The sequence below is a fragment of the Neltuma alba genome, unplaced genomic scaffold (assembly GCF_004799145.2).
Source record: "Neltuma alba isolate B1F8T4 unplaced genomic scaffold, ASM479914v2 tig00004678_pilon, whole genome shotgun sequence".
NCBI lineage: Eukaryota > Viridiplantae > Streptophyta > Magnoliopsida > Fabales > Fabaceae > Neltuma > Neltuma alba.
In genome coordinates, this window is record NW_021633811.1 from 49,540 (window position 1) to 76,386 (window position 26,847).

The 26,847-nt window shown below is 33.1% G+C and overlaps 2 protein-coding genes across 2 annotated transcripts; one reads left to right on the forward strand and one right to left on the reverse strand.

The window, feature by feature from the left end:
- The first annotated feature begins 3,594 nt into the window (after window positions 1–3,594).
- Window positions 3,595–5,909, forward strand: LOC114745431 (protein FAM32A-like). The gene is made up of 3 exons (XM_028933589.1): window positions 3,595–3,713; window positions 4,310–4,457; window positions 5,514–5,909. The coding sequence occupies exons 2-3, from the start codon at window positions 4,310–4,312 to the stop codon at window positions 5,774–5,776; spliced, it is 411 nt and encodes a 136-aa protein (XP_028789422.1). The 5' UTR covers window positions 3,595–3,713; the 3' UTR covers window positions 5,777–5,909.
- A 10,199-nt stretch (window positions 5,910–16,108) lies between these two features.
- LOC114745427 (V-type proton ATPase catalytic subunit A-like) lies at window positions 16,109–22,792 on the reverse strand. Its single transcript, XM_028933584.1, has 20 exons — window positions 22,554–22,792; window positions 21,802–21,928; window positions 21,535–21,590; window positions 21,395–21,451; window positions 21,131–21,242; window positions 20,960–20,997; window positions 20,774–20,875; window positions 20,362–20,418; window positions 20,176–20,247; window positions 19,995–20,096; window positions 19,846–19,908; window positions 19,584–19,716; window positions 18,852–18,958; window positions 18,431–18,625; window positions 17,832–17,918; window positions 17,606–17,710; window positions 17,094–17,191; window positions 16,899–16,977; window positions 16,464–16,552; window positions 16,109–16,385 (listed from the first exon to the last, which is right to left on the reverse strand). The coding sequence occupies exons 1-20, from the start codon at window positions 22,629–22,631 to the stop codon at window positions 16,271–16,273; spliced, it is 1,872 nt and encodes a 623-aa protein (XP_028789417.1). The 5' UTR covers window positions 22,632–22,792; the 3' UTR covers window positions 16,109–16,270.
- Between the last annotated feature and the right edge of the window lie 4,055 nt (window positions 22,793–26,847).

Here is a 26,847-nt window from a genome sequence, read left to right on the forward strand (position 1 = left end):
ATCCCATCCTTCTCCTTCAGCCCCCATCTCCTACTCCTTTGGCCTTGATCTCCTACTCCGTCGACATCCTGCAACATGACCTCTCCGCTATTCTCACCAAGAGTCGCAGTTGTCTTGGTCTTCTCATGACAATCAAGGTCTTCCTCAAGAAATTGTTCTCAAGGCCATTTCAGGTTTTTTATTTTATTGTTTTTGCTTGCAATTATTTAATTCATCAGATAGCAATTGATGCTTTGTTTTTGATGAAAAAGGATAAAAATGACAGGTTTTTACTATCATGACCCCTATAACATGATAGTTAAATGTCTTGTTAATTGGTACAATAAATCTTGTTAATGTAACTGTATGACTTGTCAGTAACAAGTGATTGTGACAGGTTGATATGAAGGGTTGCAACTTCAAGTGGCAAGCATTTGTTCTGTTACCTCCATATAGGGGGACAATTTATTAATGGTGTAGAAAATGAAATGCAATATGTTAGAGGTAGTGTAGAACAAGAATGATAAAGGCTTAGGGGAAATTAACAGAAAAAGAGAAAGAATAATATGGTGAAAAGACTAAAGAAATTAGAGTCCCACAGAAAGGGAAGAATCATATTGTTCCCTTCCACACATAGTGTGCTCCGGGATAATTTATGGAAGTTTGCAAGTACTTAAAGAAAAGTGAAGATAAGATGGAAAGGCTGAAAAGAATTAGTTTTGATCAATTATCAATTAATACTTGCTGATTACTTGTCATTTACTACTGTCAAGGTTGTTAATACTTGCTGATTATTTGTCATTTACTACTGTCAAAATTTTTAATGCTTACTAATTACTTGTCATTCACTACTGTCAAGATTGTTCATGCCTGCTAATTACTTGTGATTCACTATTGTCAAGATTTTTAATGCCTGCTGATTACTTGTCATTCATTACTATCAAACTTGTTCCTTTTTTTTTTGTTTCTTTTTTGCATAGAGATTGTTTTTACCAAGTTCTTCGTAGAGTGAAGCCAACATTATTTGACAAAAAGAACAAAATTGATGAGAAAGTCATATGTGCAAAAGTGCATGTGTAATTTAACACGTGAGTATGGTGATGACAGCTACACAATGCCTAAGTATTTCGCTCAAGAAATCCATGACGTGAAAGTTGGATGCTTGTGGTGGCTTGTAACTCATCAGAACAACTTGCATGGTGATCTGTCTTTGCTACAAAGAAACTCCCAAAGCAAGAGGAAGGAATAAATGACTAGCATATATTGTATTTAGTTTTTTTTATTTGACAACATAATGATAGCTAAATGTAAAGAACACATTTAGTATTTTTATCTGACAGCATAATGGCAGCTGAATTTAGAGTTTTTTTTTATTTGATAATATAATGACAGTTGAATGTTAATTTATGTTAATGTGTATTGATATTGTTTACTGATTATGAAGTTTTTTTAATAGCATTCATGTGTTTTGATAACCACGAAATTCTTCATTTCAAACTCGGATCATGTCCAGAAATGAAGACTTAATAAACCTAGATAAATAAATGTTAACCATGATGACATGATAGGTGTATATCATAGTCCTCTCTACAGATCTATTTATAACTTCAACAGCGGCTTTTGACAATTCGAGAAAAAGTGGTTAACAACCTCAGCAGTGCCCTTGACAACTCACTCTGTGGAATATCACAACTTCTAAAAGAATTGTATTATCAACACGTATAATGACCTTAACAATATAATGGAAGCATTTTGAAGTCATTAACAACTTTAAGTGAACCCAATAGGATTACAACAGATTTCTATTGCAGAAATTCATTTCAACCTCAACGGCGGTTGTTGACAATCCGAGGAGATGTGATTAACAACCTTAGCAGTGCCCCTGACAACTCACTCTATGGAATACCATAGCTTCTAGAAAATTGTATTATCGGTACACATAACGACCTTAAAAATATAATAGGAAGCATTTTGAAGTCATTAACAGCTTTAAGTGAACCCAATAGGATTACATTAGATTTTTATTGCAAAGATTCATTTACAACCTCAATGACGGCTGTTGACAACCCAAGAAGATATGATTAACAACCTCGACAGTGCTTCTAACAACTCACTTTGTAGGATACCATAGCTTCTACAAAAATTAAATTATAACTAAATCATATCATATTACAACTTGAACACTAAAATCATCGTTAAGAAATCATTAAACAAGGCAAATATGAGAAACTGTCACTTTATGTAGTAACTTAATTCAGACTGCTAATAACAAACTCCACGACATCTGATAACAAGTCCATGACAATCTATTGATAAGTATAGCAAAATGGAGATATGATATTATATCATATTATAACCAGATGTCATTTACCACTTCATATATATGTACAATGTAACTACACCAAATTTACACTTTATTTACAAGGTCTACAAATGTATACTCATCAAAGGTTACTGTAAATTTCATAACCATTCCATTACTTTCTTTTCCCAGAATTGACGATACCATCGTTCTAAATTCTTTATATGATGGGCGTTCCTTTATTATTCTTGTTCTCATACCACCTCCAACATATTGCATTTTACCTTCTACACCATTAATAAATTGTCCCCCTATATGGAGGTGACAAAACAAATGCTTCCCACTTGAAGTTGCTATCATTCATATCAACCTGTCTCAATCACTTGTTAATGACAAGTCATACAGTTATATTAACAACCTTGAATGTACCTATTAACAAGACATTTAATTATCACATTACAGGGGTTATGATAGTAAAAACCTGTCATTTTCATCCTTTTTCATCAGAAACAGATCATCAATTGCTAGCTGATGAATTAAATAATTGCAAGCAAGAACAATAAAATAAAAACCTGAAAATGGCCTTGAGAACAACTTCTTAAGGAAGACCTTGATTGTCATGAGAGGATGAAGACGACTACGGCTCTTGGTGAGAATAATGGAGAGGTCATGTTGCAAGATGCCGACGGAGTAGGCGATCAGGGCCGACGGAGTAGGAGATGGGGGCTAAAGGAGAAGGGTGGGATTCAAATAGATGGGTGAATTTTTCTTCTTTAGTCATTAAGAACAAATTCGTAATTGATCGTTTCAGATTATTCACACTTAGGTCCTTAGGGACTTTAGAGTTGTTTTGCTATTTCATGAGACCTTTTAGTAGTAAAATGTTTTTTGTGGGACTCTACAGTAATTCTCCCTTTAACTATTAATTCACTTGTAACTCAGTCTTTTAATTGTGATTTAGTACAACTCACTTTCTGAATTTGTGACTCACTTAGAATTCAATCCTTAAACTATTTTATATTTAATAATTTAATCCTTATCATACATAACTTATTTTAAATAATCAAATAATCATCCTATATGGCAAAATAATATTACTTAACACTAATAAAAGTTGCAAATGTGGCTTCCAACTTGGCCCATGTGTGATTTAAAAAAAGTTAAAAAAAAAAGGGCATCCGGTTTGGATTTATTCCCTGTTCAGCTGAAGATTAAAGATTAATTTTTGTAGGAGAAAAAGGCCGAAGGGCCGATTTCTGAGTTCCATACGTTCCCTCCGTGTGGCCCAAAAATATCTTTTTGTGAATCACCGACTCGTACGACGACGTTCGGAATCAAACTGAGGATCTTCGTTCTCCTCGTTCTCGTTTCAATTTCAGCCTTCTTGTGACCTCCGACGTCCAAAGCCTTGATCTATCTCCCATTCGATAAGGTTTGGATCATCCTCTGCTTTCATCTCCATGTTTACCTTTCCATTTCTTAATATGTTGTTCTTGTTTTTTCCCCCTTTTCCACTAAGAATTCATCTTGGAAACAATCGTGTTTTTGTGGTGAAATATTGAATTATTTTTCCTTGTAAACTTAACTTGTTAATCTCAGTTTCTCTTTTAGTAAAGTTCACAAAATTTTTGGATGTATAGATTCGTTAGACTTTATTCTTTATTAGACCGAAGTCGTGACGGTGTTTTCGATTTTTCATTCTTTTTTCTATAACCTAGATCTTGGTTTCTCCAACATTTATGTTGAGGCTTCTCAGCAGTCAGTTCAAGGTTAAGGAGTTTTTCATGGTCGGTTTATCGCATGGACATCAAGAGTTTAAACATGGAGTTGTAACGCTAAATTGTGTTACCCTTTTGTGTTTCTTTACGGCAAGATTACCTTATCTTTATGAGATGTCGATGGTTCATTCTCTCATTGTGCTTTCGACTTAAGATTTAATGATACAGTCATCACCCGTCGGTGATTGTGATCACTTTAACTGGTCTTGGTAAACAAAATCACTTTGATTTTATTGATTACTTGACAGAGATGTCAGCTTTTGACAATGTTGTTGGTGGGAAATTGAAGCTCAAGGGAAAGGCCTTGGATGTGAAGGCTGGTGGAGTGAAGAAGAAAAAGAAGAAGAATAAGAATAAAGATCAAATCATAGAATCCACGGAAAATGAACTTTTGGCAGGTTGGTTTCTTTTACTAAAACATTGATTCATTATATCTTATATTATTATATTAAGTCAGGTCTTCAATCAAATTACAAAAGTGGTTGTAATCAAATTACAAAAGTGGTTGTTGTCATTCAAGGTTAAGTGTTGCCAGCTGACAACTATAAATTATCAGCCAATTAGTTATTTGATCAGGCGATTCTGGAGCTGAGGTCGTGTAAATGGTTTGTCCCAGTTGGTGATGTTTCATATGAAGTAGTAAATGGCTGATGTATCACCACAAAAAAATAATAGTAATAAAGTAGAAGCTCATGGAATTGGGTTGATGTGAGGTTATCAACTTTATAGGATATGCTCTACTTATTTGGGAGGTTAGTTGATTTGCTTGTGTTCAAGGAAGATCACAATGGATTTTTGAAATAACAGGACCAATGGGATAAAAAGTAACATTTTAATTTCTCTGTTGAACGTACTGCTCAAAAAAATGGTGATTGATGCCATGGTTGCTCCTGGTAACGGGTGAGGCTTCCTTTCCTTGGAACCTAATTCACGCTGGTTAACAAAATTATGCTTAATCATTTCTGGTGTTGCTTTAATCTCTTTTCTTTTGTGCTTAACTTCTTCCCATAAATAGAAGAGATACTTTTTGTTAGAATGAGGAAGGATCACGATCCGTCCCACTGATAAGAAAGTATGAATAATAGAGGGCAACGGTCTTGAGCCAAAATTCTAGAGACGTGGCATTCTTCCATTTTAGGGTGTTTGGGAAACCCAAAACCATGGTTTCAGAAGCACTTTTCCGCAAAACGAGGTAATCTCCTTCACATATTTACTTCGTAATCTGTAAAAGCACTTCTGAAACTATGGTTTAGTTTCTATCCAAACACCCCCTTAATGTTACATGTCAGATAACTTTTCGGGGCTTAGCAAGTTGCTGTGCAAATGACATTATCAATTTGACTCTTTTTTTTTGGCCATAAAGTGTTGAATGGTTAATCCATAAAATGACTTCTGTCTGCAGCATGTCATGAAGTGTCTGATATAATTTGTATCATTTATGTTCTCTAATGCAGGTGGAAGTGCAGAACAAGCTGACGATCCTAATGATCAAGACAATGATGATGTGAACAAATCGACAGGGGAAGAGAAGGCTCCTCATTATGATGATCATCTTACGCCGGCCGAGAGACGATACATAGAACAAAGAGAACAACTTGATGTTAATAGATTGGCCAAGATTTCCAATAAATCTCACCGTGACAGAATTCAGGATTTCAATCAGTATTTGGCAAACATGAGCGAGCACTATGACATCCCCAAAGTAGGCCCTGGGTGATCGAACAAGGTGTACATGTATGAATCGCACCCTTCATTTTTCTCTATGATGTGTAATTTCTGTGTTGTGCACAATGGCTTTTGACACCCACTTTTGAACGTATTATCTTGGAATGTTTTGTAATGCACTTGGTAAAATTTGGCTTAGAAATAAGCCTGGACCTTTTTGTGTTTTGGTAACAACTGATAATTCAACGGCTACTCCCTTTCGCGTCAATACCCAACCCCCCTCCCCCCCCCCCCAACCAAAAAACAAAAAAACAAAAAAATAGGGAAGAGAAAAAAGGAAAGAAAGAATTGCTATGAAATTTCAGAAGGAATGTAATTACTAAAATGTCAACAAAGTAACTTGCAATGACAATTTTTAGGGTTTGTTTGGTTGGAGGGAAGGATAGGGAAGGAAAAATGAGCTTCTCTTCTCATTTGGTTAGAAATTTTGGAGGGGAGGGAAGTCAAAATGCCCCCTCCCTCCCTCCTTTCCATTTTAGCTTCCCTCCAAAAACACTCAATTTGGAGGGGAGTTAAATTTTTAGACCATTCTATCCTTATTGTTTTTTTAATATTCCACTGCTACCTATAAAATATATTATTATAATATTTATTTCAAATAAAAAATATATTATCTTATGTAAAAAATAAAAAATAGAAATGATTATAATTATAAAAAATTATTTAAATAAAAAATTATAATATTATAAAATTAATTTTTTTATAAATATATTATTTATTAAATATATTTTAAAGCTGAAAAAAAGGATAGCTTAAAGAGAATAAAATTTTATTTTTCTTAAGAGCATATAAAATTTGTTATTTTGATTATTTTAAATATATCATTATATTAATTAGAATAAAAAATTACTGTACCAATTTTGTAATGCACATATTAACATGATAAGACTGAATTTTCATTAAATTATATAATTTAAATTAAGATGTAAATTAATTTATATAATATATCAATAAAAAATATAAACTAATATGTAAGGGTAAAATAGTAAATTGATTATTACTATCCATCCCTTCTCCTTGAACCAAATAAGGGATCATTAAATATCCTCCCATTTCTTTTTTTTTTTAATCAAACTAAACAAGATGAGGATAAAACCCTTCCTCCCCTACCCTCCCCTTCCTCCCCTACCCTCCCCTCAAACCAAACAAGATCAAGATTATTTCTTTGGATTATGTAACAATAGCATGTGTCTTATATTTTTATTGTGCATACTGACTTATCTTTTTATTGGAAATCATTTTAGCTTTTCTCAAGGGGGCAAAATAAAATCTACCCCCTATTTATTAAATTTAATAAGTTGCAACCAAATAAGGTAAGTGGGCCCTAACAAAGATATCTATTTATTTATAGGGAGAGTTTCATTTAGCTCCCATGTAGAAATTTTATTTCCAATTGGCTGTACAACTCTGAAATTTTATTGCACCCTTTTAAAGATAAAGTGAAACTAATTCTTAGAGCGAAAAGAAAATAATAATATTATAGAGAGAGAAACAAGAAAAGTGAATTCACAAATAGAATATTAGAATTTACCAGTAAAACAAGGCTATTTACAATTAGAATAACGTCATTTACAAGTTAAGCAAGTTTTCATAATAGGTTAGGGAGTTATGATTCACTAGTGGAATACAAGAATTTAGGGAAAAAAATAAGGTTGTTAACTGTTAGAGTAAGGACAATAATTTTTTTTTTAACTTACAAAATTTAATTTCATTCCGGTGCTTGGAGGTCCAATGAAATTTCATAATGCTTTGGAGGTTGTTAGAAATTATGTTGCTTCTGTGAGGCATGTAAGAAATTCCCGCTTTATTTATATGATACAACTTAGAGTCCTAAATATAAAATCTATTTTGTAATAATTGCAATACAAACTAGATCTTATATTAGAGATTGTTTGAGTGGAAATTAAACTACGATTTTAAAATCAATTTTATAGTATACGAAGTAAGTACGTGAGAAAATTTGTCTAATGAAAATACTTTTTATGTTAACCAAACTTGTGTGAAAATCAAACTATAATTTTAAAAATAATTTTATATTATCTAAAATAAGTACGTGGAAAAAGTTTTATTTCAACTCATAAAAATATTTTTAAAAAGTTTTTTTTTTGGCCCAAACCAGACACCCCTTGGAAGTTGGAACCGGAGGTGGTAATTTGCAATGCTACACGCGTAATCTGTAAGCCGTAGGATTGGGGCGATCCCCACTTCAAAAGCTTCGGAGCTGCAAAAGAATATTTATATGGGAAGTACTACCTCTCATTGTAATTATAAGACTTTATATATAGTCTGTAAATAAAGTCTTATAATTAGAATCGGAGGCAGTGTAACTGCAAGGTCACAAGTGGAAAAAAAATAACAGCAAAAAATTTTAAGTGAAGAATAAGTAACATGGACTTTCTTGTCATTTTTTGTATATTAGTTATTAATTTATCATAAGACTTTTTAATAATTATATTGCCTTTTTAGGACCACATAGTGATTTTTCCCATTTATGCAGCTGAGATTTAGTAATTTATAAAATTACGATTATAGTATCACAAAAAAAATATATAAATAAAATAAAACTGTCAAAGTGTAATCTTGATACTTTATATAACTATAGGCTACTTGAAAATAATAGAAATAATAGTTTCATAAATGTATTGGATCTCAAGTACTAGTATCTATTTGTTAATCTAATGATAGGAATGGGATGAGAGGAAAAACAAACAGAGGAAAAATATGGCTTGTCCTCCAAGTAAACAGCCTAAAAATGGGGCTAAAGGACCAAGTCTCATGGATACAATTCATCATGATGACAGATTCATAGGTGGGTTTGATCATCCCCATTATGGGTTTCTGCAGCCAATCCCATTATTTAAAAATCAAAAGAACAAGAAGAAGAAATAAGTTGAGTTTGCTTTCAGAGACGTATACTCTGTTTTTCCCTTAATATATACGATGTTTCGACTCTGTTTTTGGCTGCTATGTTGTTAATGAATGTTCACTTCATCGTTTCAAATTTGCTATACCTCGTTTTTTTTACACTAATTTTTCTTTCTTTTACAGGAAAATGCGTGTTAAATTACAGGGGAAAAAACTGTAAAAGATTTGACAGTCAGGTTGCTGCCGGCCTGGGAACCCTGTTTTGTGCTTCTTCAAGAGAATGAGAGGTTGAAGCATCTATCTATTCGTCATATTGAAGAAGGATTACAACTTAAAATAACAAAGTTCCTGGAAATCTTCAAGTAGGGAATCAAACAGACCTAAGTCACAAACAAACAGATGCTTCTGAAGGATCCTAAAAAGGGGGGAAAAAACACAAACAAACGAAAGCAGCATCCATATGAGACCAACTTCCTTGGTCTAAAACACACAGAAAGAGTTAGTTGAAGAGAAGAACGAAGATGAAAGAGAAGGTTGCAACAGAAAGAGTTAATGGAACTTGTAAAAATGAAGTTGCAGAGCGGTGGCTGTGAGTGGGGTAATGATGACGTTTAAAACCAGAACGTCCTCCTCCTCCTCTTCCTCCTTTTCGCACAGTATAAGATGTCTCATTCTTCTCCAGTTTCATACTTCCATGCATTAATGTCTCTGTAATCGAACAGTGAACCAATGATAAAACAAACTCAGGAAAACAAAAAATAAAGGTTGAAGAGCCTAACTAGAAATGTTACCCCGAAATTCCTCGTGCACATTGCTGCTATGGTTTAAAGCTCTGCTTTCTGTCTGGAAATCTGAGGCTGAAATGAGAAGAAACAGCACAAGAATTGTTGGCATCATCTTCATCTTCTTTTAGGGTCCGAGGAGAAAACTGGGGAGTGTTGCCAGATGCCTATGCATAAATAGGCACAAAGGCTGGATCTAGTGTGACAGTAACAACTTAGAAGGTGTTTGGTTAAAATCAAATTATAGTTTGGATAATAGTTTTAGGTGAAATTTTTTTTAGAATAAATTTTGGAAGAATAGATTTTGTGAAAAAATAATTCTGATAAAATGAGAGTGTTTAGATCATTGTTATCATAAACACTTTTACATGTACAAATTATTAAAAAGGACATAAGTTAATATGATAATTATATAAAAGATCGATTTTATAATATGTTTCTATTTGAACTAATAAATTTGTTAATATGTTTTTTGCCAATCTAATAAATAATATATAAAAAAATGTAATTAATCAATAATTAATATGTGTATATGTATTTATAAAATATAAGACTAAATATGTTTTTAAAAAATGATTACTACTTTTTGCCAACAGAAAAATATTATTTTGTCTCAAAGATTTTAAACATGAAATTTCATAACATTTTTTCACAACTAGTTTATTTTTAACAAAATACTACTTCCAATCTTTAATATACAAGCTATTTTGCTATTCAATTTGTTCATAAACATAAAATCTTAATCCATTTTGTTTCTCATATTTATCTATTTTTTTTAAAGTAGTCATTGTGGTAGTTGTACATATTAAATATTTCATCAAATGGTATGTTTAGCCAATACACATGATTAGAAAGAGTATTTCAGGGAAGATAACACCTATTTATTACAAATAACTAACTTAACTAATTTTCTTATTCTACTCAAATTAGTTAACTAGTTCTTATATTAAAGATTAGAGATAGTATTAGAATGTGAAAAAAAAAAAAAAAGGACCACATTTTCAAAAAGCAACATTTTTTGTTTTTTATAAAACCATAGTTTAGGTGGGTCAAACCATGGTTTTGGAGCCAAATCATGGTTTCATAAAAATGTGAAATGTTTGATAACTTTTTGAGTTAAATCATGGTTTGGGCTCCAAAAATAATTTTGACAAGTTTACTTAACACCGTTTGAGTCCAAGGTTTTCCTAAAAATAGCATTAAGTTTTTGCCTTCTTTTGCTGCTAGTCTCTTCCAAGATATTGAAAACTTGACTCAAAAGGATTCAAGGGTTAGTGATCCAAAATTGGAAATCATGATTAAATATATTAAAATATTCATATATAATATTAAAAAAGTAATACTCCTCCGGTCCTTAATATAGGATCCAATTGTTAAATTGATTTTGATCATAAATATAAGACCCATTTATCATATTTATCAATTTTTTCTAAATTACCCCTATAGATACTCCTTCAACCATAATGAAGTAGAAGAGGAAGAGGAGGTATTAAGAAAGATGATTATGGTATTTTAGGAAAAATGTATCACATTTCTTATAATTAACTAACTTACTTAACTTCCTTAATCTAATCAAATTAGTTAAATAGGTCTTATAGTAAGGATAAGAGGAGTACCTAAATTAAAAAGATATTAATTTGTCATTGATTTTATAGTCTAATAGCATGAGAAATCTTTATAAGTGAATGGTCGTGAGCTTCATCCCGCTAATAAATGCAATCTTTTGCCATTGGTGTGCTTGCCCTCCCTAATGGAAAGAAAAAATAACTTCATGCTATTAATACCAGCCCTTTTAATTTTTTTTTTTTTTAAAAAGACACTCCATTAATTTATAAATAAACGGAATAGAGACAAGACAAACCACATGTAATTAAGGTCTAAAACTCTGTCCCCAGAGGAGTTAACATGGGAGATTAGTTCTTTCCCTTTTAAGGTCTAATACCAGCCCTTTTATTTATTTATTTTTAAAAAGATACTCCATTAATCGCATCATACGATTTTGATAATTTATCAGTTTCTTCTTTCCCTCTCTCACTACATCATTTTCTTCCTCACAACCTTCTTCATCTCGACTAAGGGATCAATTAGAGATCAGTAGATTGGTTCAAATCTCGTTTATAAGCTCAACTGTTAGCACTACTCCCCTACTCGTGGTTCTTTTTTTTTTTGGTGTTTTTTTTTTGGGGGATTCCCATTAAAGTCACACGTATACATGATTAATTATGAACATTCAAAGGAGGAATAATTATGACCGTTCAAATAGAATATAGACTGTACAGATCTGATAAGTTTATGGTACTGAAACTGGTTCCTATTTCTTATGTTCCAATAATAAACACTCATTCATTTCATCCCAACTAAACATGGATGGAAAGATCCATATGTTAGCAGATCATTAGATCCACCTCTCATTAGATCCACCCCGCAATTGTATTGGGCCAAGAGAGGTGGATCTAATGATCTGCTAACACCATTATACACACAAAAGAAGATAAACATGACCATATACTGAAACAGAGCAAAGCAAAGAAAATCAATCATTGTCGTTTCGAGGAATTGGTGTCCTGTGTTTCGCCAAATATAAAACCACCAGAACTCCCCAGACTGCAAATAAGACATAAACTGACGGCGTCTCATCATGGGAGAGGAGGAATGATATCAACACTGAACAGGCTAGAGAACCCGATATGACATCCCTTGTACACTTATGGATGGATCTGCTTATGAGAAAAGCCCACGTCCTAACAGAGTTTTCCTTCAGCGGCGACGAATCTCCGTAGTATCTCTCCACCGTACCAGCTAACTCTTCAATTAGCTTACCCAAACCCTCATGTGTGGGAATAGACCTGCATAAAAAAAGCATCATTACATTAATTAACAGTCAAGGTTGATGCAAATATACTTATTGTTAGCTTATTCAGTTACTGATTATGAACTACTGTTAAGTATGTGGCTGTAGGAACAATGAATTATACGGAATGAGACCAAAGGCCAACCTGTTTCTGTCACCAGAGCAATGCCATTCAATTAGACTAGAGATTCAAAGCCCTAAGAACTTAAGAATAAGATGGAAAAGGAAAAGATCAAGATATGACAAAGGAGGAGTGAGATGGGACACTGACCTCAAGAACTCTATGATGGATGAACAAGGAGAAGAAGGCATAGTCGGTGCCGCGTGGGCATAAATGATGAGTATTACTGGAGATATGATAGCCAAGAATGTTGCAGAGCTTGCCCCCTGTAATAGCAATGAGGGCAATAGCACTCCAAGCATGGTAAGTAACGTTGAGACGACAGGCCGAAACCTACAGAGCATAAGAAACCTTTCAGATTGTGAAGAATGGGTACCATCTGACCATGAGGTAAGTATGGTACGGTTGGGTTAGTTTCGCTCTAACAGATCAGCAGAAGGGGGAGGAAGCGATTGTGACTTGCCTGAAGGTGTTTGATGAGGAAGAAGGCATCTTGCTTTCAGATTTGATGCTTTGCGGAGGAGGAACTAACAGAGCTCGATCGGAGCACAATGACGTTCAATGTATGTGTTGCGACTTGCGAGCTGGGCGGAGAGGAAAAGGGTATATATCGAGATAGATAGGTGCGGGCCCCGCCGCAGACGACCTGGTGGGCAAAGCACTTTTTTGCTTTTGTTGGTGCCACCATGTCCACGTGGCACAATCTTAGGGAGGATGAAGTTTTGTGAGGGAGGATGGCGTGTCAGACGGGCCGCGCGTTTTGACTGTGGATTGTGGAAGTTCAAACATATTTTTAGTTTTTTTATTTTATATAAAATTTTATTTTGATTTTTTAATTTTAAAAAATAAATTTTTAGTTCTCTAATCATAAAACTATTAACAAAAAATAATGATATTGAATTCTTGAATACTGGTAAAACATTACTAAATGCTAACATATTAAATTTGATATTTAAAACAACTATGATTGTTGTAAAAAATTATCATTGAAAACTAACAATTTTAAGATTAAAGGATTAAAAGTATACTTTTTAAAGTTAAAGCGTTAAAATAAAACCTTATATAAAATTAAATGACTAAATGTAAACTTTAGCTTTTCATAAATTATAAAACATTTAAAAAATTGAAAAAACGAGATTAAAAATTAATCTCATGTATAAGTCACTTGTAGAATCTCCTAATAATCTCTCGAGGTTCTTGTGTTTTTACCTCCTACTTCTTTCATAGCCAAAATTGGATAATATGTTATTTCAGACATAAGTTTCCTGAGATGTTTAGATTGAATATGCTGATATAATGTTCTCTCTATTCCCCTTCCCCCGGGTTTTGTTGCCTTACTCTGCGTCCCGTCGCATGGTGCATATCATCCCACTTAGGACCAGTTTTGGTACTCATCACTTTGATGACATCATAAGCTCATCAAGTCTAGATCGTCTATATCTCATTTGGATGGTCCAGATTTGATTATTCTAATTAATTATCTTTAAATAGAAAAACTATTTTTTGAAAGGATGATAATTAAAATATTATCACTACTTTAGATTATATACATATTAAAATAATTATTTTGAATAAATAAAAATGAAAAAGAAATCAAATTTGGATCATCCAAATGAAATATAGATGGTCCAAATTTGATGAGCTTTCGGTATTCATCAAAGTGATGAGCACCGAAACTGGTTTTCATCCCAACTAATATTACAAGAACTGTCTTAAAAAAAAATATGAGAGACAAAATGAATTGAGATCATATATTTAGGATTAAAGTAAAAGTCAAACAAACTCTTATATTAAGTATTGGAGGTAATATAAGATATAAGTAACTAATTTATAAAGATTAATGAATTTAATTGAACTAATTAATTATAATAAATATGTGTTGACTTTCCTAAGCTATTTTGTATAGTCATGCGTATTGAAATTATTCTGGATAGAAATTTCTTACAATTAATAGAAAACTCCAACCAGTTTTTATATTAAAAAGAGGATGTAGTATATCAGCATTACATCTTCGCGTTGGACGTTTGATTGGTAGTTTCACATCAGCTTCATTGGTAGTTTCATTGCTGTGTGTGTGTCGAGATATATATATATATATATATATATATCAGTATCATAACTTCCATTGTATATATTCCCCGCCTTGGTAATTTTTGAAACCAATAGGAAAGGGTATGTACCGAAGGGGTCGCGAGGAGTGAGGCATTACCATGAGTGGGAAGTATTGGTGTAGAATTATCACCTCTACGTTCCACTCTGTGACAGGCCAGAGCTGTAACCCTACATAGAAATTCCTTGACCTGGATGGAATCTTTTTCCTGGATGATATGCCTGATCCCGGCCAAACCACAAACACCCCAACAAGAACTCTATGATGGTTGGAAACGGAAAAGAAGGCATTATCGCTCGTGCGGCGTTGGCATAGATGATCAGCTGATTTGTAAGTTTCAGGTAGGAAGTGACAAAAAGTTTCAAATAGAAAATAATAATTGCTCACTTGTTATTGGGATTGGGATTCAGATTTATTGTTAGTTATTTGGAAAAATTGCAATTAGGTCCCATTCAAGGGAATTAAATACAAAAAGATCCCTTCAAATCATGAAATTATTCTGAAATACCAAGACACTTTTTTGCAATAAATTTTATTTGTTTAATTACCGAATTATCCTTTTTCTTCTTTTTTTTTCTTTCTAAGTTTGCATTGATAACTTAAAAAGCAGTGGTTGACAACTTAGGGTATAAGAATTGAGAATTATCACGGCTGGTTTCAAAACACATTTTCTCAGCATATCACAAAATGTAAAGCATGAGTTATCAAACCAGCCGCGATAGTTGTCAATTCCTGCATCATAAGTTGTCAATTACTATTCTTTCAGTTGTCAATACAAACTTAGAAAAAAGAATAAGGGTAATTTGGTAATTAAACAAATAAAATTTATTGTAAAAAAGTCCCTTAAGACTTTAGAATAATTTCATGATTTCAAGGGATTTTTTTTATTTAATTCCCTTATGAAAGACCTAATTGCAAATCTCCCTAGTTTTTTTTGGGGTCAAAAACAGCCACCCATTGTAGTTCTATATCTTAGTTACAGGTCAGGCCCAAAAAATATCTTAGTTACAGTTTTTGGGATAGTGTTGATTTTTGAAAATTTGATTCATGTTTTTTATGTTTACCTTAGTTAGATATTCTCTCTTTTTTTTCCCCAATTATTCTTAAATGCAGGATTTATTCGTAGTTATTCATCTGTTTTGATTTATATAATTTGATTATTTGTAACTTTGTGTAAGAAAGTCGGAAAGAGAGGCCAGAGGGAGTTCTTGATTCCACCAAACCGACGTTTTTGGCGGTTTCATGTTTGGGTTTTTTTTTTCTTTTGCATGATTCTAACTTTTGTGGCTTTTTAACTCCAACTATATGTAAGATTAGGTTTTCACCAAAAAAAAAAAAAAAATCTAAGATGAGGCTGTGTAGCTTCCGCTCCAAAAGAACAAATATGAGAATACATGATAGTATAAGTGCCAAATGCTGCATAAATACGGAAAATACTCAAGAATCTCAGCTTTCCATGAGCATTTCAATTTCTAACAAAAAAACTTATTCGTATAAATACAGATGGGAAAAAAATGGTTCATTCTTATTTTCTTCTACATAAATAACCTGAGGGAATGAACGGAAGATACGATAGTCGCTCCACAAGGAAATGGATAAATAGCCAAACCAGCAACAGGAAAATGACGTGATATGAACGAACTAATGAGGATTCCTACACAACTCGAACAAACGGGAACCCCAACCACAGGATCCCTGATGGCCGCTTTCAAAGGACAGAGAACCCCTAACACAATTGCACTCTACAATTATACAATCTATCGGGTTTCGTCCTCAAGATTGCGGAAACCGTTGGTCAGGTCCTCATGAAGCTTCTTAAACTTGTCAACCAGAGCTGCTTCACCTTCTGCTGGATCCTCAAATTTCTGCGACCTGCGGAACAGATTCTGGCCTACTTTCAATAAAATGTTGAATTTAAGTAATCTTTTGTCTTGCAATAAGGTTACTTACACTAAACGGTAGAAGAGATCTCCCAAACGATGCTTGATGAGGGTGTATGTTATCTTTTGACCATCTGTACCAGCTGCCTTCTCCACTGCCTGAACATTCAGCCACCCACAGGTCAAGGGATCAGCCATTTGGATGCAATTTAATTAACCTAATGAAAATGCCTTTTCAAGCGAAAGTAATAGTTTTGACTGAGCTATGGACAATGTTGCGATACATATAGATATGATCATTCAGTTCCTCGACTCAAAATTCAGGGGAAGGACAAAGGAATAGAAATCAAACCATTAAAGAACCCGAACGCCTACACAATATAAATGGAAAATGGGTCACCCCATAATGGGCAATGGAGTGACACTTCATTTTGCTTTCAATTTTCTGATCAGTAATGGAAATCATGCCATTGCCTAATTAGTTGTTGGTAGCTAGAAAAATTACCTGATTTGCCAAATTGTAGAAATGGATAATGTTGCGCATCATCCAAACAGATTTATAGAAGGGGCAGAATTTGTCATATCTGTCAAGATCACATCAAAGGTATAAGACAAGTAACACTTAAAACCAGTTCCAGGACTCAAAGCATTTACAAAGTTAATCCCAAAAAATTAAGAAACATAAAACAGGGGCACTTACGGAGTAAAAGCATTCTGAGCAAGATAATCCTCTCTCAAAAGCTTTGCAGTTTCTAACGTGATCTTGTCTCCTTCAGCTAAAGCGTCCTTGCCTACAAGCTGCAGTGTTTTGCGCCAGGCCACAATATTAGATGAAAACAAACCGCTTCAGTTGACTACTTAAAAAACACAAAAGGATTCCAGACAAGTATAGCCAGAACAACAGAAGGCCATCTAATGTTTATTAAAAAAAAAAAAAAGAAGGCCATATAATGATTTCAAGTTCCATTCATTACCATATTACTATTGTTAAAAGGTCAACTAACAGACTGAACTGCATAACAGTCTGTTCTCATGTTATGATGCCTCTTCTTCGGTTTTGACATGTCAAAATCACTTATTTGTTATTTTGAAATTCAACAAGTATTTTTGTCATTTTCCCATTTTTAATTTGTTATGATAGTTTATGATAGTAGAGTCTTGTAATACTTTATCAATTCAAATTCAAGAGATAGAACTAATAATGTAGCATACCTGGACAATTTCATTGAGGTCATCTTCTCTCTGTAGCACTTCACGAGCCTTTGTCCTAATGTTTATGAAATCTGGATCAAATTGCTCATAGAAGGATTCCAATGCCTGGAGGAACCAGTACAAAAATTAGTAAAAGAAGGTGTAGAATCAACAGTTGTCGCAAATGAAGAAGGCTAGACAGTGAAGGATGAGTATAAAAAATTACGCAATAGATCTAAGTACATACACCAGCATACTTCGAATAGGAAATCAGCCAGTTCACAGAAGGAAAATGCTTCCTCTGGGCAAGCTTTTTGTCCAAACCCCAGAAAACCTGCCAAATAGAAAAATCAACTCATATAATGATCGAATAGGTTAAGGAAGAATAAACAGCAGAAAAATCTGCAGAAATTGTCACTTATTGCCTAGATTTTTTTTTTGGCCAAAAACTTGTGCCTAAATTGGGTTGTAGAATTTATGGGAATCAGCAAAGATACTCTGATACGCCTTTGTAATATTGACAGGTGTAGAGGGGAAAGAGAAGGGGAAGAAGAGAGAATAAAGAGACTTGAGAGAGAGAGCAGAGCAGAGAGAACAAGGAAATTAGGAATGGAATAAAGCAAACTGTATTATTCAAACGATAACAACACAAATACAAATGGCAAAATAAGTCCGTATTTATATGCAGAATTCTAATGGCTATTAACTGACAGCTAAACTATTTCTTAACTACCCCTCTTAAAATCCCTAATTCCGTTATTATTATTCCATAACATACTCTCAGGCAATCTTGCTTCCCCAGTAGTTACTCCATTTTGATAAGCACAGTTGAAAGTATTGTGTTACCTGAACTATGCTAAGGGTTGCAGATGTCACAGGATCTGAGAAATCTCCTCCTGGTGGAGAAACGGCACCAACAATTGTGACACTACCAGTACGTTCGGGTCCTCCAAGGCATTTTACTTTTCCAGCACGTTCATAGAAAGAAGCTAAACGTGCAGCGAGGTAAGCAGGATATCCACTATCTGCAGGCATTTCTGCCTGAGTAAGACAAAAATAACTAAAGTTAGCTATGCAAGTTGAGGCAACAACAGATGAATCTTATAACAGCATACTAATCATTGTCCATCATTTCCACGTCTCATGCCAAATTACACGTGTACAATATAATGAAATCATTCAAGAGAGACAATAAAAAGAAGGAAAATAAAAGTCTATTTTGTGAGAATTAGGCCAAAATAGTCGCCACACAACTTAAAATGCTCACCAGCCGTCCAGAGATTTCACGCAATGCTTCTGCCCATCTAGATGTTGAATCTGCCATCATACTGACATTGTAACCCATATCTCTAAAATACTCAGCAAGAGTGATTCCTGAGATTCCAAAACACAGCACAGTCACAATAGAACTCACATAGTTCATTCTTTTCCAATGAACGGCTTTAGCTACAACTTAACCTATTTCAAATAACAGAATTTACAGAGACATTAAATACATACATCAACCAATTAGCATTTGAAAATAACAAATCTAAGTTATTTTCTATCTCAGTACTGTCCAATAGGTATAATTTCATTCTCATTAGTAAATACAGGTTATCGTCCATTACCACTTCTAAGCATAGTAAGTAGAATACCATATTGTTTGAAGATAGGGCAGAGTAACAGTTAGCATATAATATATAAGACCAGATAAAATCGTAAGATATGACTTCAGTTCAGGTAAATAATATAGGGATAAGACAGTAGAATATCAATGTGCGGAATACAACACTCCTATATTTCTTTTGGAGATAAAGGATCTTCCTCGCTTTGGACATGTAAGGACAGGGCAAGAAGTTCACAGCAGTACTAGGACATGAACAGGAAAACTCTACCGATTACAGCACCAAACTAACTTTACATGCCAAGTAAGTGTTATAATTACAGCAAAGAATTAGCAAGGGAAGAAAGCTCAAAAACATAATGACAAGCTAGAATCAAAGAGGCTAGAAGGAACCTGTATAAATTGAAGCCTCACGAGCAGCCACAGGCATGTTTGAAGTGTTGGCCACTAGTGTTGTTCGCTTCATAACAGATTCTTCCCGGCCATCAGGTAATGTCATTGTAAGTTGTGGAAAATCCATCAAGACCTGAACAATCATTAATTATTTTTATTACACTTTCAATGAAAAATCAGTAGATAGCTCAACCAACTGCAAAGCAATAAGCACAAGTTTAATTTCCAGTAAATGTAAATAAGAACTAAGAAGCAAACATACCTCTGCCATTTCATTTCCACGTTCCCCACAACCAACATAAACAACCGTATCAGAGTTGGAATACTGCAGAAAATTAAAAAATCTCAATAAAATAAGGAAAGCATTCCAATATTACATAATCATGCCTTGACCAGTCAAATGACGTTCACCTTTGAAAGAGCCTGACTAATGACAGTTTTACCACAACCAAAGGCTCCAGGAATTGCACAAGTCCCACCAAGAACAGAAGGAAAAAGAGCATCAAGAACACGCTGATAAAAAGATGTTGTCAGACAAGAACCTATCGGAATTAGTTCATGGAGAAGACAATTGCTACCAATTAAGCATTACCTGGCCCGTAAGCAGAGGAGTGTCAGCAGCTAGTTTTGATGCAACCGGCCTTGGAGTACGTACAGGCCATGTCTACAAATGGGAAAAGTACAAGAAAATTAAGAAAATCTTTTGTAATGAATGATAAACAAAAGAAAACAAAGTCACTTCAACAACAAAGTAACCAGAAAATAAAAACCAAGAAACCTGAAGCATTGTGAACTGTTTTTTGACACCTTGAAACTCAAGCTCCAACACTGTATCCTGCAAAAACATATAAAGGTCTAAAATCACATACTGCAACAAAAATAGAGTAGTTCCTGAACAAATAAAAGACAGAATTGAATTAAAGAATCATGGTAATCCCGCTATATCACAATATTATAAAATGGAGACAAGCTACAAAAGTAACTGTTAGAAACAACTCTAAAACTTGAAGTAGTAATAACTGAGCAAATAATAATCTTGGAACAGAAAGTAAGCTGGAGATTCAGAGGCAAATAAGAACAAATTGAAAACCTTCAAGGCTAAAACTAGAAGTAGTAATAGCTTGCCAAAGGATGATCTTGGAATTGAAAATAAGTTGGAGATTCAAAGGCAAATAAGAAAAATGACAAACCTTCAGGGAATATTGACCTGCTGGTGCAACGTACGTTATTTTTCCCATTGCATAAGGAGGAAGTGCAATGTGGTGTTGCATTAAACTGTTCTCAAAAACCGTCTGCAATAAGAATTGTTTCCAAGATGCTTTAGAAGATTAAATAGGAGCCCTTGACAAACTAATCTAATCCAGTATAAAACGTACAGCATATAAATCTCCACCAGTCAAAAGGTCCCCTTCACCTGCCACATTAAAACTTGAATCTCAGAAAAAGTGGGGAATCAGAAGAGGGAGGAAGAGGTGGTTACAATTTAAAAAAATAAAATAAAATAAAATCCTTTCCATTTAGATCAAGAATTATGCTTTTATAGTTACCGATTTTTTTAGGCTGAAACTCCCAGAGTGTATCTTTATCAAGTGCCGGAACAGAGATACCACGAGGAATGTAGACATCACCAGATCTTTTAGCAATAGTTTTCAAAGGCCTCTGTTTAGATCAAAATTCAGAAAACTATAGATTCGGAAGAACAGATTAATCCAATATTGCAATCCACGAAAGAAAACAAATCTTAAAATACTGAATAATTTAACAACTAAAGTATGAAAGAAGATAATATTCCAAATAGAAGAAAGGCAAACCTGAATTCCATCAAAAATATTTCCCAATATTCCAGGCCCCAACTCCACTGATAAAGGCTGTTATATAATATACTAGTTATCAACTGAGGCGGGCAACAATGTCTCTAAACAACCAAGAAAATGGATATATCAGATCTCACCTTGTGTGTCCGTAGGACAGGATCATTTACCATTAAGCCAGCCGTTTCCTCATAAACTGGAATTGTAAAGAAACAAGTATTCCCTTGTCAGAAACTTCAGTAAAAATAAGGAAATTCTTATATGCTCAATAAGGGCATATCATAGCTGGCAAATTGACCCTTGTTATTGGGAAAAATAATTATTCACAACAGTATGCTGGCACAATGAAGTGCAGCTAAAATCCTTTTGATTTTACATCTGCAATGAAGGGCATAAACGTTTGAGACCTTGGATAGTAGCAGAATCCCCTTCTAAACGAATAATTTCACCAATGAGATTATCCCGACCAACACGCACTAGTTCATCCATGGCAGCCCCAACCATGCCATCTGCAACCACCACTGGTCCTGATACCTGCGGCAGTAATGGAAAGCATAATGACACAACTTTAGCATCCGTGGCAATTACGTTAGAGTTTCCAGCCAAACAGTTTAATGAAAATATAAGATCAAAGGGACCGTTGACACCAGGGATATAACTGCAACAAGGATCGGAGCAACTTAACATCCATTCTGATCCTCAATGAAGCAAAAATAAACTTGTACCAAGACATGATGAGTTTACAACAGCGTAACACCCAATGGTCTCCCCTTTTGTCACATAAAACCGCAAACGATGAACATGCTCTAAATTAGAGAAATTCAAATTCAGAATAAATTCGGATGTTTTGATACTAAACTGCCCATATCAACCCGTTAAACAGCTCAATTCGCAAATTCCAACTAATGAAATGACCACAAAGTCCCGAAGCAGAGGATGAGTAAGTGCATTAATCCCGCCTTCGACAAACTCAACACCAGTAACCAAACCGCACAACTCGATCCAATGATCAAAACTCAATGCACATATTACACTTGAAACTAGATTTAAAACAATAAAATACACGGGTGAAACTAAATCCAGATGAGCCAGATTCTATACGAACACACCAATTAAATAGGGAAAGAAAAAAGACAATTGATCGAGGAGCAGAGCATACTTTACGAACGTAACCATATTCGCTCTCCTTCTCAGAATCTTCGAAGGTGGTCAAACGACCTCCGTAAACAGCCGGCATTATGAAGGAGATATCAGAACGGACACCAGAAAATCGAGAAGTAGAGAGCGTTGCTGAATCTGGACTTGAATTTGAAGATCTGTGGCGTTGCACCAAAAAGAACAGATCAAATCCAAAACCCCGGGGTTTGGATCAATCACTCAACAGAAGAGACCGGAAGAGAAGAAGTTTGAGTGAGTCAGGGAGACACGACACACGGAGAAGGAAGGAGAACGTGAAACTGCGAGTGGCAAATATGTGATGGCGACGGTCAGTTGGTGAGGGATGTTCGGGTGCGGAGAGGCGTACGGTAAATGCTCATTTGTCGTCATCTTATTAATTTTTTTTGGCTTCCTGTCATGTCTGTCGCCCTCTTAATTAACCCCTTCACATCTTCCCAAGTCTAGTCCCCCCACAATTTCATGATTGATTTTTTTTGTTTCATAAAGTTGAAATTGTTTTATAATTTTACTTAATTTTTAATTATATTTTTGTAATCTATTATTACGCTTTTACAATTTTCTTAATTATGAATATTAATTGTCTGTTTATATAATTATGCAACGTGGGTGCAAATTAATTTGCCACAAAATATAAAATAAAAATTTTAAAAAAATAAAATATGAAATAAAACTTATTTATTATCAACATAAAAATAAAAAATTATGCTTGTCGGCCAAAAAATTAAAAAATTATGCTTACAATTATCTCCTTATATCTATATATAATCTGTAATTTGGTTGATTTTGATTTTATTTATATCTACGTAGTGAGGTGTATGCTGAATAAAAGTCATATAATTAGTTACACACGTCATTTCTCTCTTTCGACTTAACAAATTATAAATAAAAAATTAAGAAAATAGGACAAAATTAGTAATATAAAAATTAAAAATTTTTAGTAAAGGTAAGTTGATTAAATATTATAAAAAATATAGATAATATAGATAGGGAAGAAAAATTTAGGAACAAATTTCTTATTGACAGAATTAATTGCAAATGGTCCCTCAATTGATATATTGCAAAAGAAAAGATAAATTTACATAAAAACAAGTTAAGTTACACACACAAAAAATGATTTGTACAAAATATTATTTGGACATAAAAAGAATATAAAAGGATGAATTGCACATAAGAAAAGTTTAATTATACAAAGAGAAGATAATTATATTAAAGGGAAGTTAAATTTTACAAAGTTCTTAGAAGCCACTTGCTTATTAATTTCTCAAATTTATCCCAATTTTCCCATATACGTAGATTTTATCTACTACCTTAAATACTTCATATGTTACTTCCTCAATAATTTTTTTTTTTGGGTGAATTACTTCCTCAATAATTAGAGAAAGAAGGAAACCTTTTGGAGTAAATAAAACAATTTCGTCTTCCTTAATTTTTGAAAAATTTAATTTCTCCCCTTGCTTAACCCCTCAAATTCAAGTTACATCTTCTCAGTCATGTTATTTGTTCGTGAAACACTATTTATAATTTTTCAATTCAAAATAGTTTTATTGTATATAGAAAAATATTAAAAGAAAATATACAAGGTTTCAATTCATTTATTTTGTACTTTTTGACAATCGAATCATGTGGGTCTAGGAGGATATTGGACCCCCCATGTGATGAAAATGGATCTTTTAAATTTTAATCTAGTAAGATTAAATAGGTCAAAGTATAATACGCAACCTTAATTAGGTTTTTTCTTTTAACAACCATTTGATGCTACTGACTGATTTGGATTTGGATTTGGATTTGGGTATTGTTGGTTTCTCTCACGGTGTTTTATTGATTCAGAGCTTGTTTGGGATTATAAATAGACACCCTAAAAGCACTTATTTACATGATTTAAAATAAAACTTTTTTTTACATTCTTAATTTTTATTTTGTAAATCATAATTCAAAAAACTGCTTTTGAAAAATCTTATCTTTAATCCAAATAAGCACTCAGAGAATCTGAACTAAATATTACTTTCGGGCCCCTAATCCCTTCATCTCAATTGTTGGTAGTTCTCAAAATATTTTAATACTCATATTTGTATATGTAAGTCATTTATAAGAAATGGATAATCCTTTCTAAAGATCATTTTGCATAAAAAGATGGATTATTAATGACTTTTTTAATAATTTTACCTCTTTACAATTGTCTATGCAGGTTGTGAGGTTAATATATAACTGTAAGAATACTTTTAAAGAGGATGCATTTAACAAGGGTAAATTGGGAATTTTCTTTTCTTTTTCAAACAATATCAATGACTTAGCCCTTTTTTTTGGGTGAGATAGTTAGAAAATACTTATAAATAGGATAGAATGGCCAACGACTTTGTAAACTAATAGCATAATGTTTTCCTATAAGGGAAGATTATATATTCAATCCTGCCTGAGGTTATTAGTGCCTCTCCTTTAAATTTAAAAAACAAATAGTACGAAAAGAATGGAGTATACATTAAACATAAGAATTTAATTTTAGAAGATATTTTTTGAGATTTATGAAATTTAACATTTATTGTTTCAAATCTTGAATTGCACAATTAGTAATTAGATTTTGCCAACTTACAAAAATCATATTAAGTGCATTTAATTAAGGTGTATTAACATTCACAACATTAAATTTAGGCGATTAGGAAGAAATTTGACCCGTCCTATATAAGGTGAGTTTCACTCAAGAACCTTTCAACGTGAGTTTCACTTTTCATAAAAACTCTAATTTACCACATTCGAGATTTTGAGTGGAAGATTCCACTCAAAAATCAAAGTAGAGCGTCACCTTTCATAAAAAAGTGTTGATTCACCATACTCAAACTCATAACTAGAGTTTGAGCTTTACAATTTTGGAGATAATCTTGTTCCTGCCTCATACAGTTCTCTTTGACAAGTTCTTTTGTTTTCAAATTTTGTTAATCATTTTTCTTATTAAAAAAGATCATGCAAATGGTTTTAATATTATGTTCTAACTAAATAAACATTCTGTGATATCTTCACCGTTCAAAAAACTCTAATTCATCACAATTAAGACATTAGTTAAGAATTGAAGTATCAAGATTATGTATGTTAACGATCCCAGATATTATTTGTTTTTCCATGTCGTACATTTTCTTTCAGTTGTTTTATTTAGTAGTTGTTCATTGTTTTGTAATTATAAGCTTTAGTGAGAAGCTTATAAAAAACTCGCGTGAGGGTTTTATAATTAGTTTCAACTTGTGGCTGGTGAGCAGGCTAATGCGTGGAACTGTGGAAGGAGTACCCTACTCTTTGGTCGTTAGCTTTCGTTTTGTACCTTTTGGATTTTGGGTTTTTTTTTTTTTTATTGTTTGAAATGATTAGCATGCTGATGTGTGCACATCATGAGAGTGATCTCAGGGGCCCAGGAAGTTATTATGGGGAAACAGGTCAATAACTAGATTTCAAAGAAAAAGTGGGGTTTTAACAGTTTCTGATGTTGGGTATTCTTTTGAAATGGGAGAGTTTCATATACATAATGACATTTTTATTTGCAAAATTTAGCTCTTCATTTATTGGTCTCCGAGCTTTTAAAATATTCAACCAAAATCATAGTGCTTCTTGAACCCATTCTGAGTTCTTATACTTTACACTAATTTTGATTTTAGTTCTTACAGATAAATTATATCAACCCTAGTTAGTCCACATCAACCTACTTGCTGCTGTTAATTGATTTAGGTCAAATCTAAATATGTGGATGGAATAAAGTATAGGATGAAAAATAATTAAAAAAAAAGGATTAAAAACAAAAATCATTAAAAAAAAAAGAGGGAGCTTGAGTAGATTTGACTCAATTAAACAAAAATATCTTCTTCTTTTTTAATCTCATAAAGTCTCATCTTTCCAAGATTTATATCCCACCCATAATAAATAGGTGGTTTCAAAATTTGGTCTTTGACCAATGACCAGATCCTTTTTTCAATTTTTTCAGGTAAAAAATTTCTTTGATTAGAAAAAGGATAGATAATATTTATAAAAAAAAGGATAGATAATTGAGATTTCCTATTTTTCTAAAATTACATCCCAGTCTCTAAAAATCATTAAAATATACTCCTCTTATTTCTATTATAAGACACATTCAACCATTTCATTAGAATTAAGAAGAGGTGATTAAGTCATTAAATATATTTAAAATTAATTTTTTTTTAATTTCTTCATATTTAAAACCATAAATTACTTCTTACTAAGTGAGAAAATGAATTGTATCAAATTTCAAATAGGGTTAATAAATAAATAGTGTAATT

Coding starts and splice junctions, on each gene's coding strand:
- LOC114745427 (XM_028933584.1), bottom strand. CDS start 22,631: ATGCCGGCTGTTTACGGAGGTCGTTTGACCACCTTCGAAGATTCTGAG. Junction 21,591..21,801: donor GGATTCTGCTACTATCCAAG/GTCTCAAACGTT, acceptor TTACAATTCCAG/TTTATGAGGAAACGGCTGGC. Junction 17,711..17,831: donor CCTATTCGAAGTATGCTGGT/GTATGTACTTAG, acceptor TGGTTCCTCCAG/GCATTGGAATCCTTCTATGA.
- LOC114745431 (XM_028933589.1), top strand. CDS start 4,310: ATGTCAGCTTTTGACAATGTTGTTGGTGGGAAATTGAAGCTCAAGGGA. Junction 4,458..5,513: donor GGAAAATGAACTTTTGGCAG/GTTGGTTTCTTT, acceptor TCTCTAATGCAG/GTGGAAGTGCAGAACAAGCT.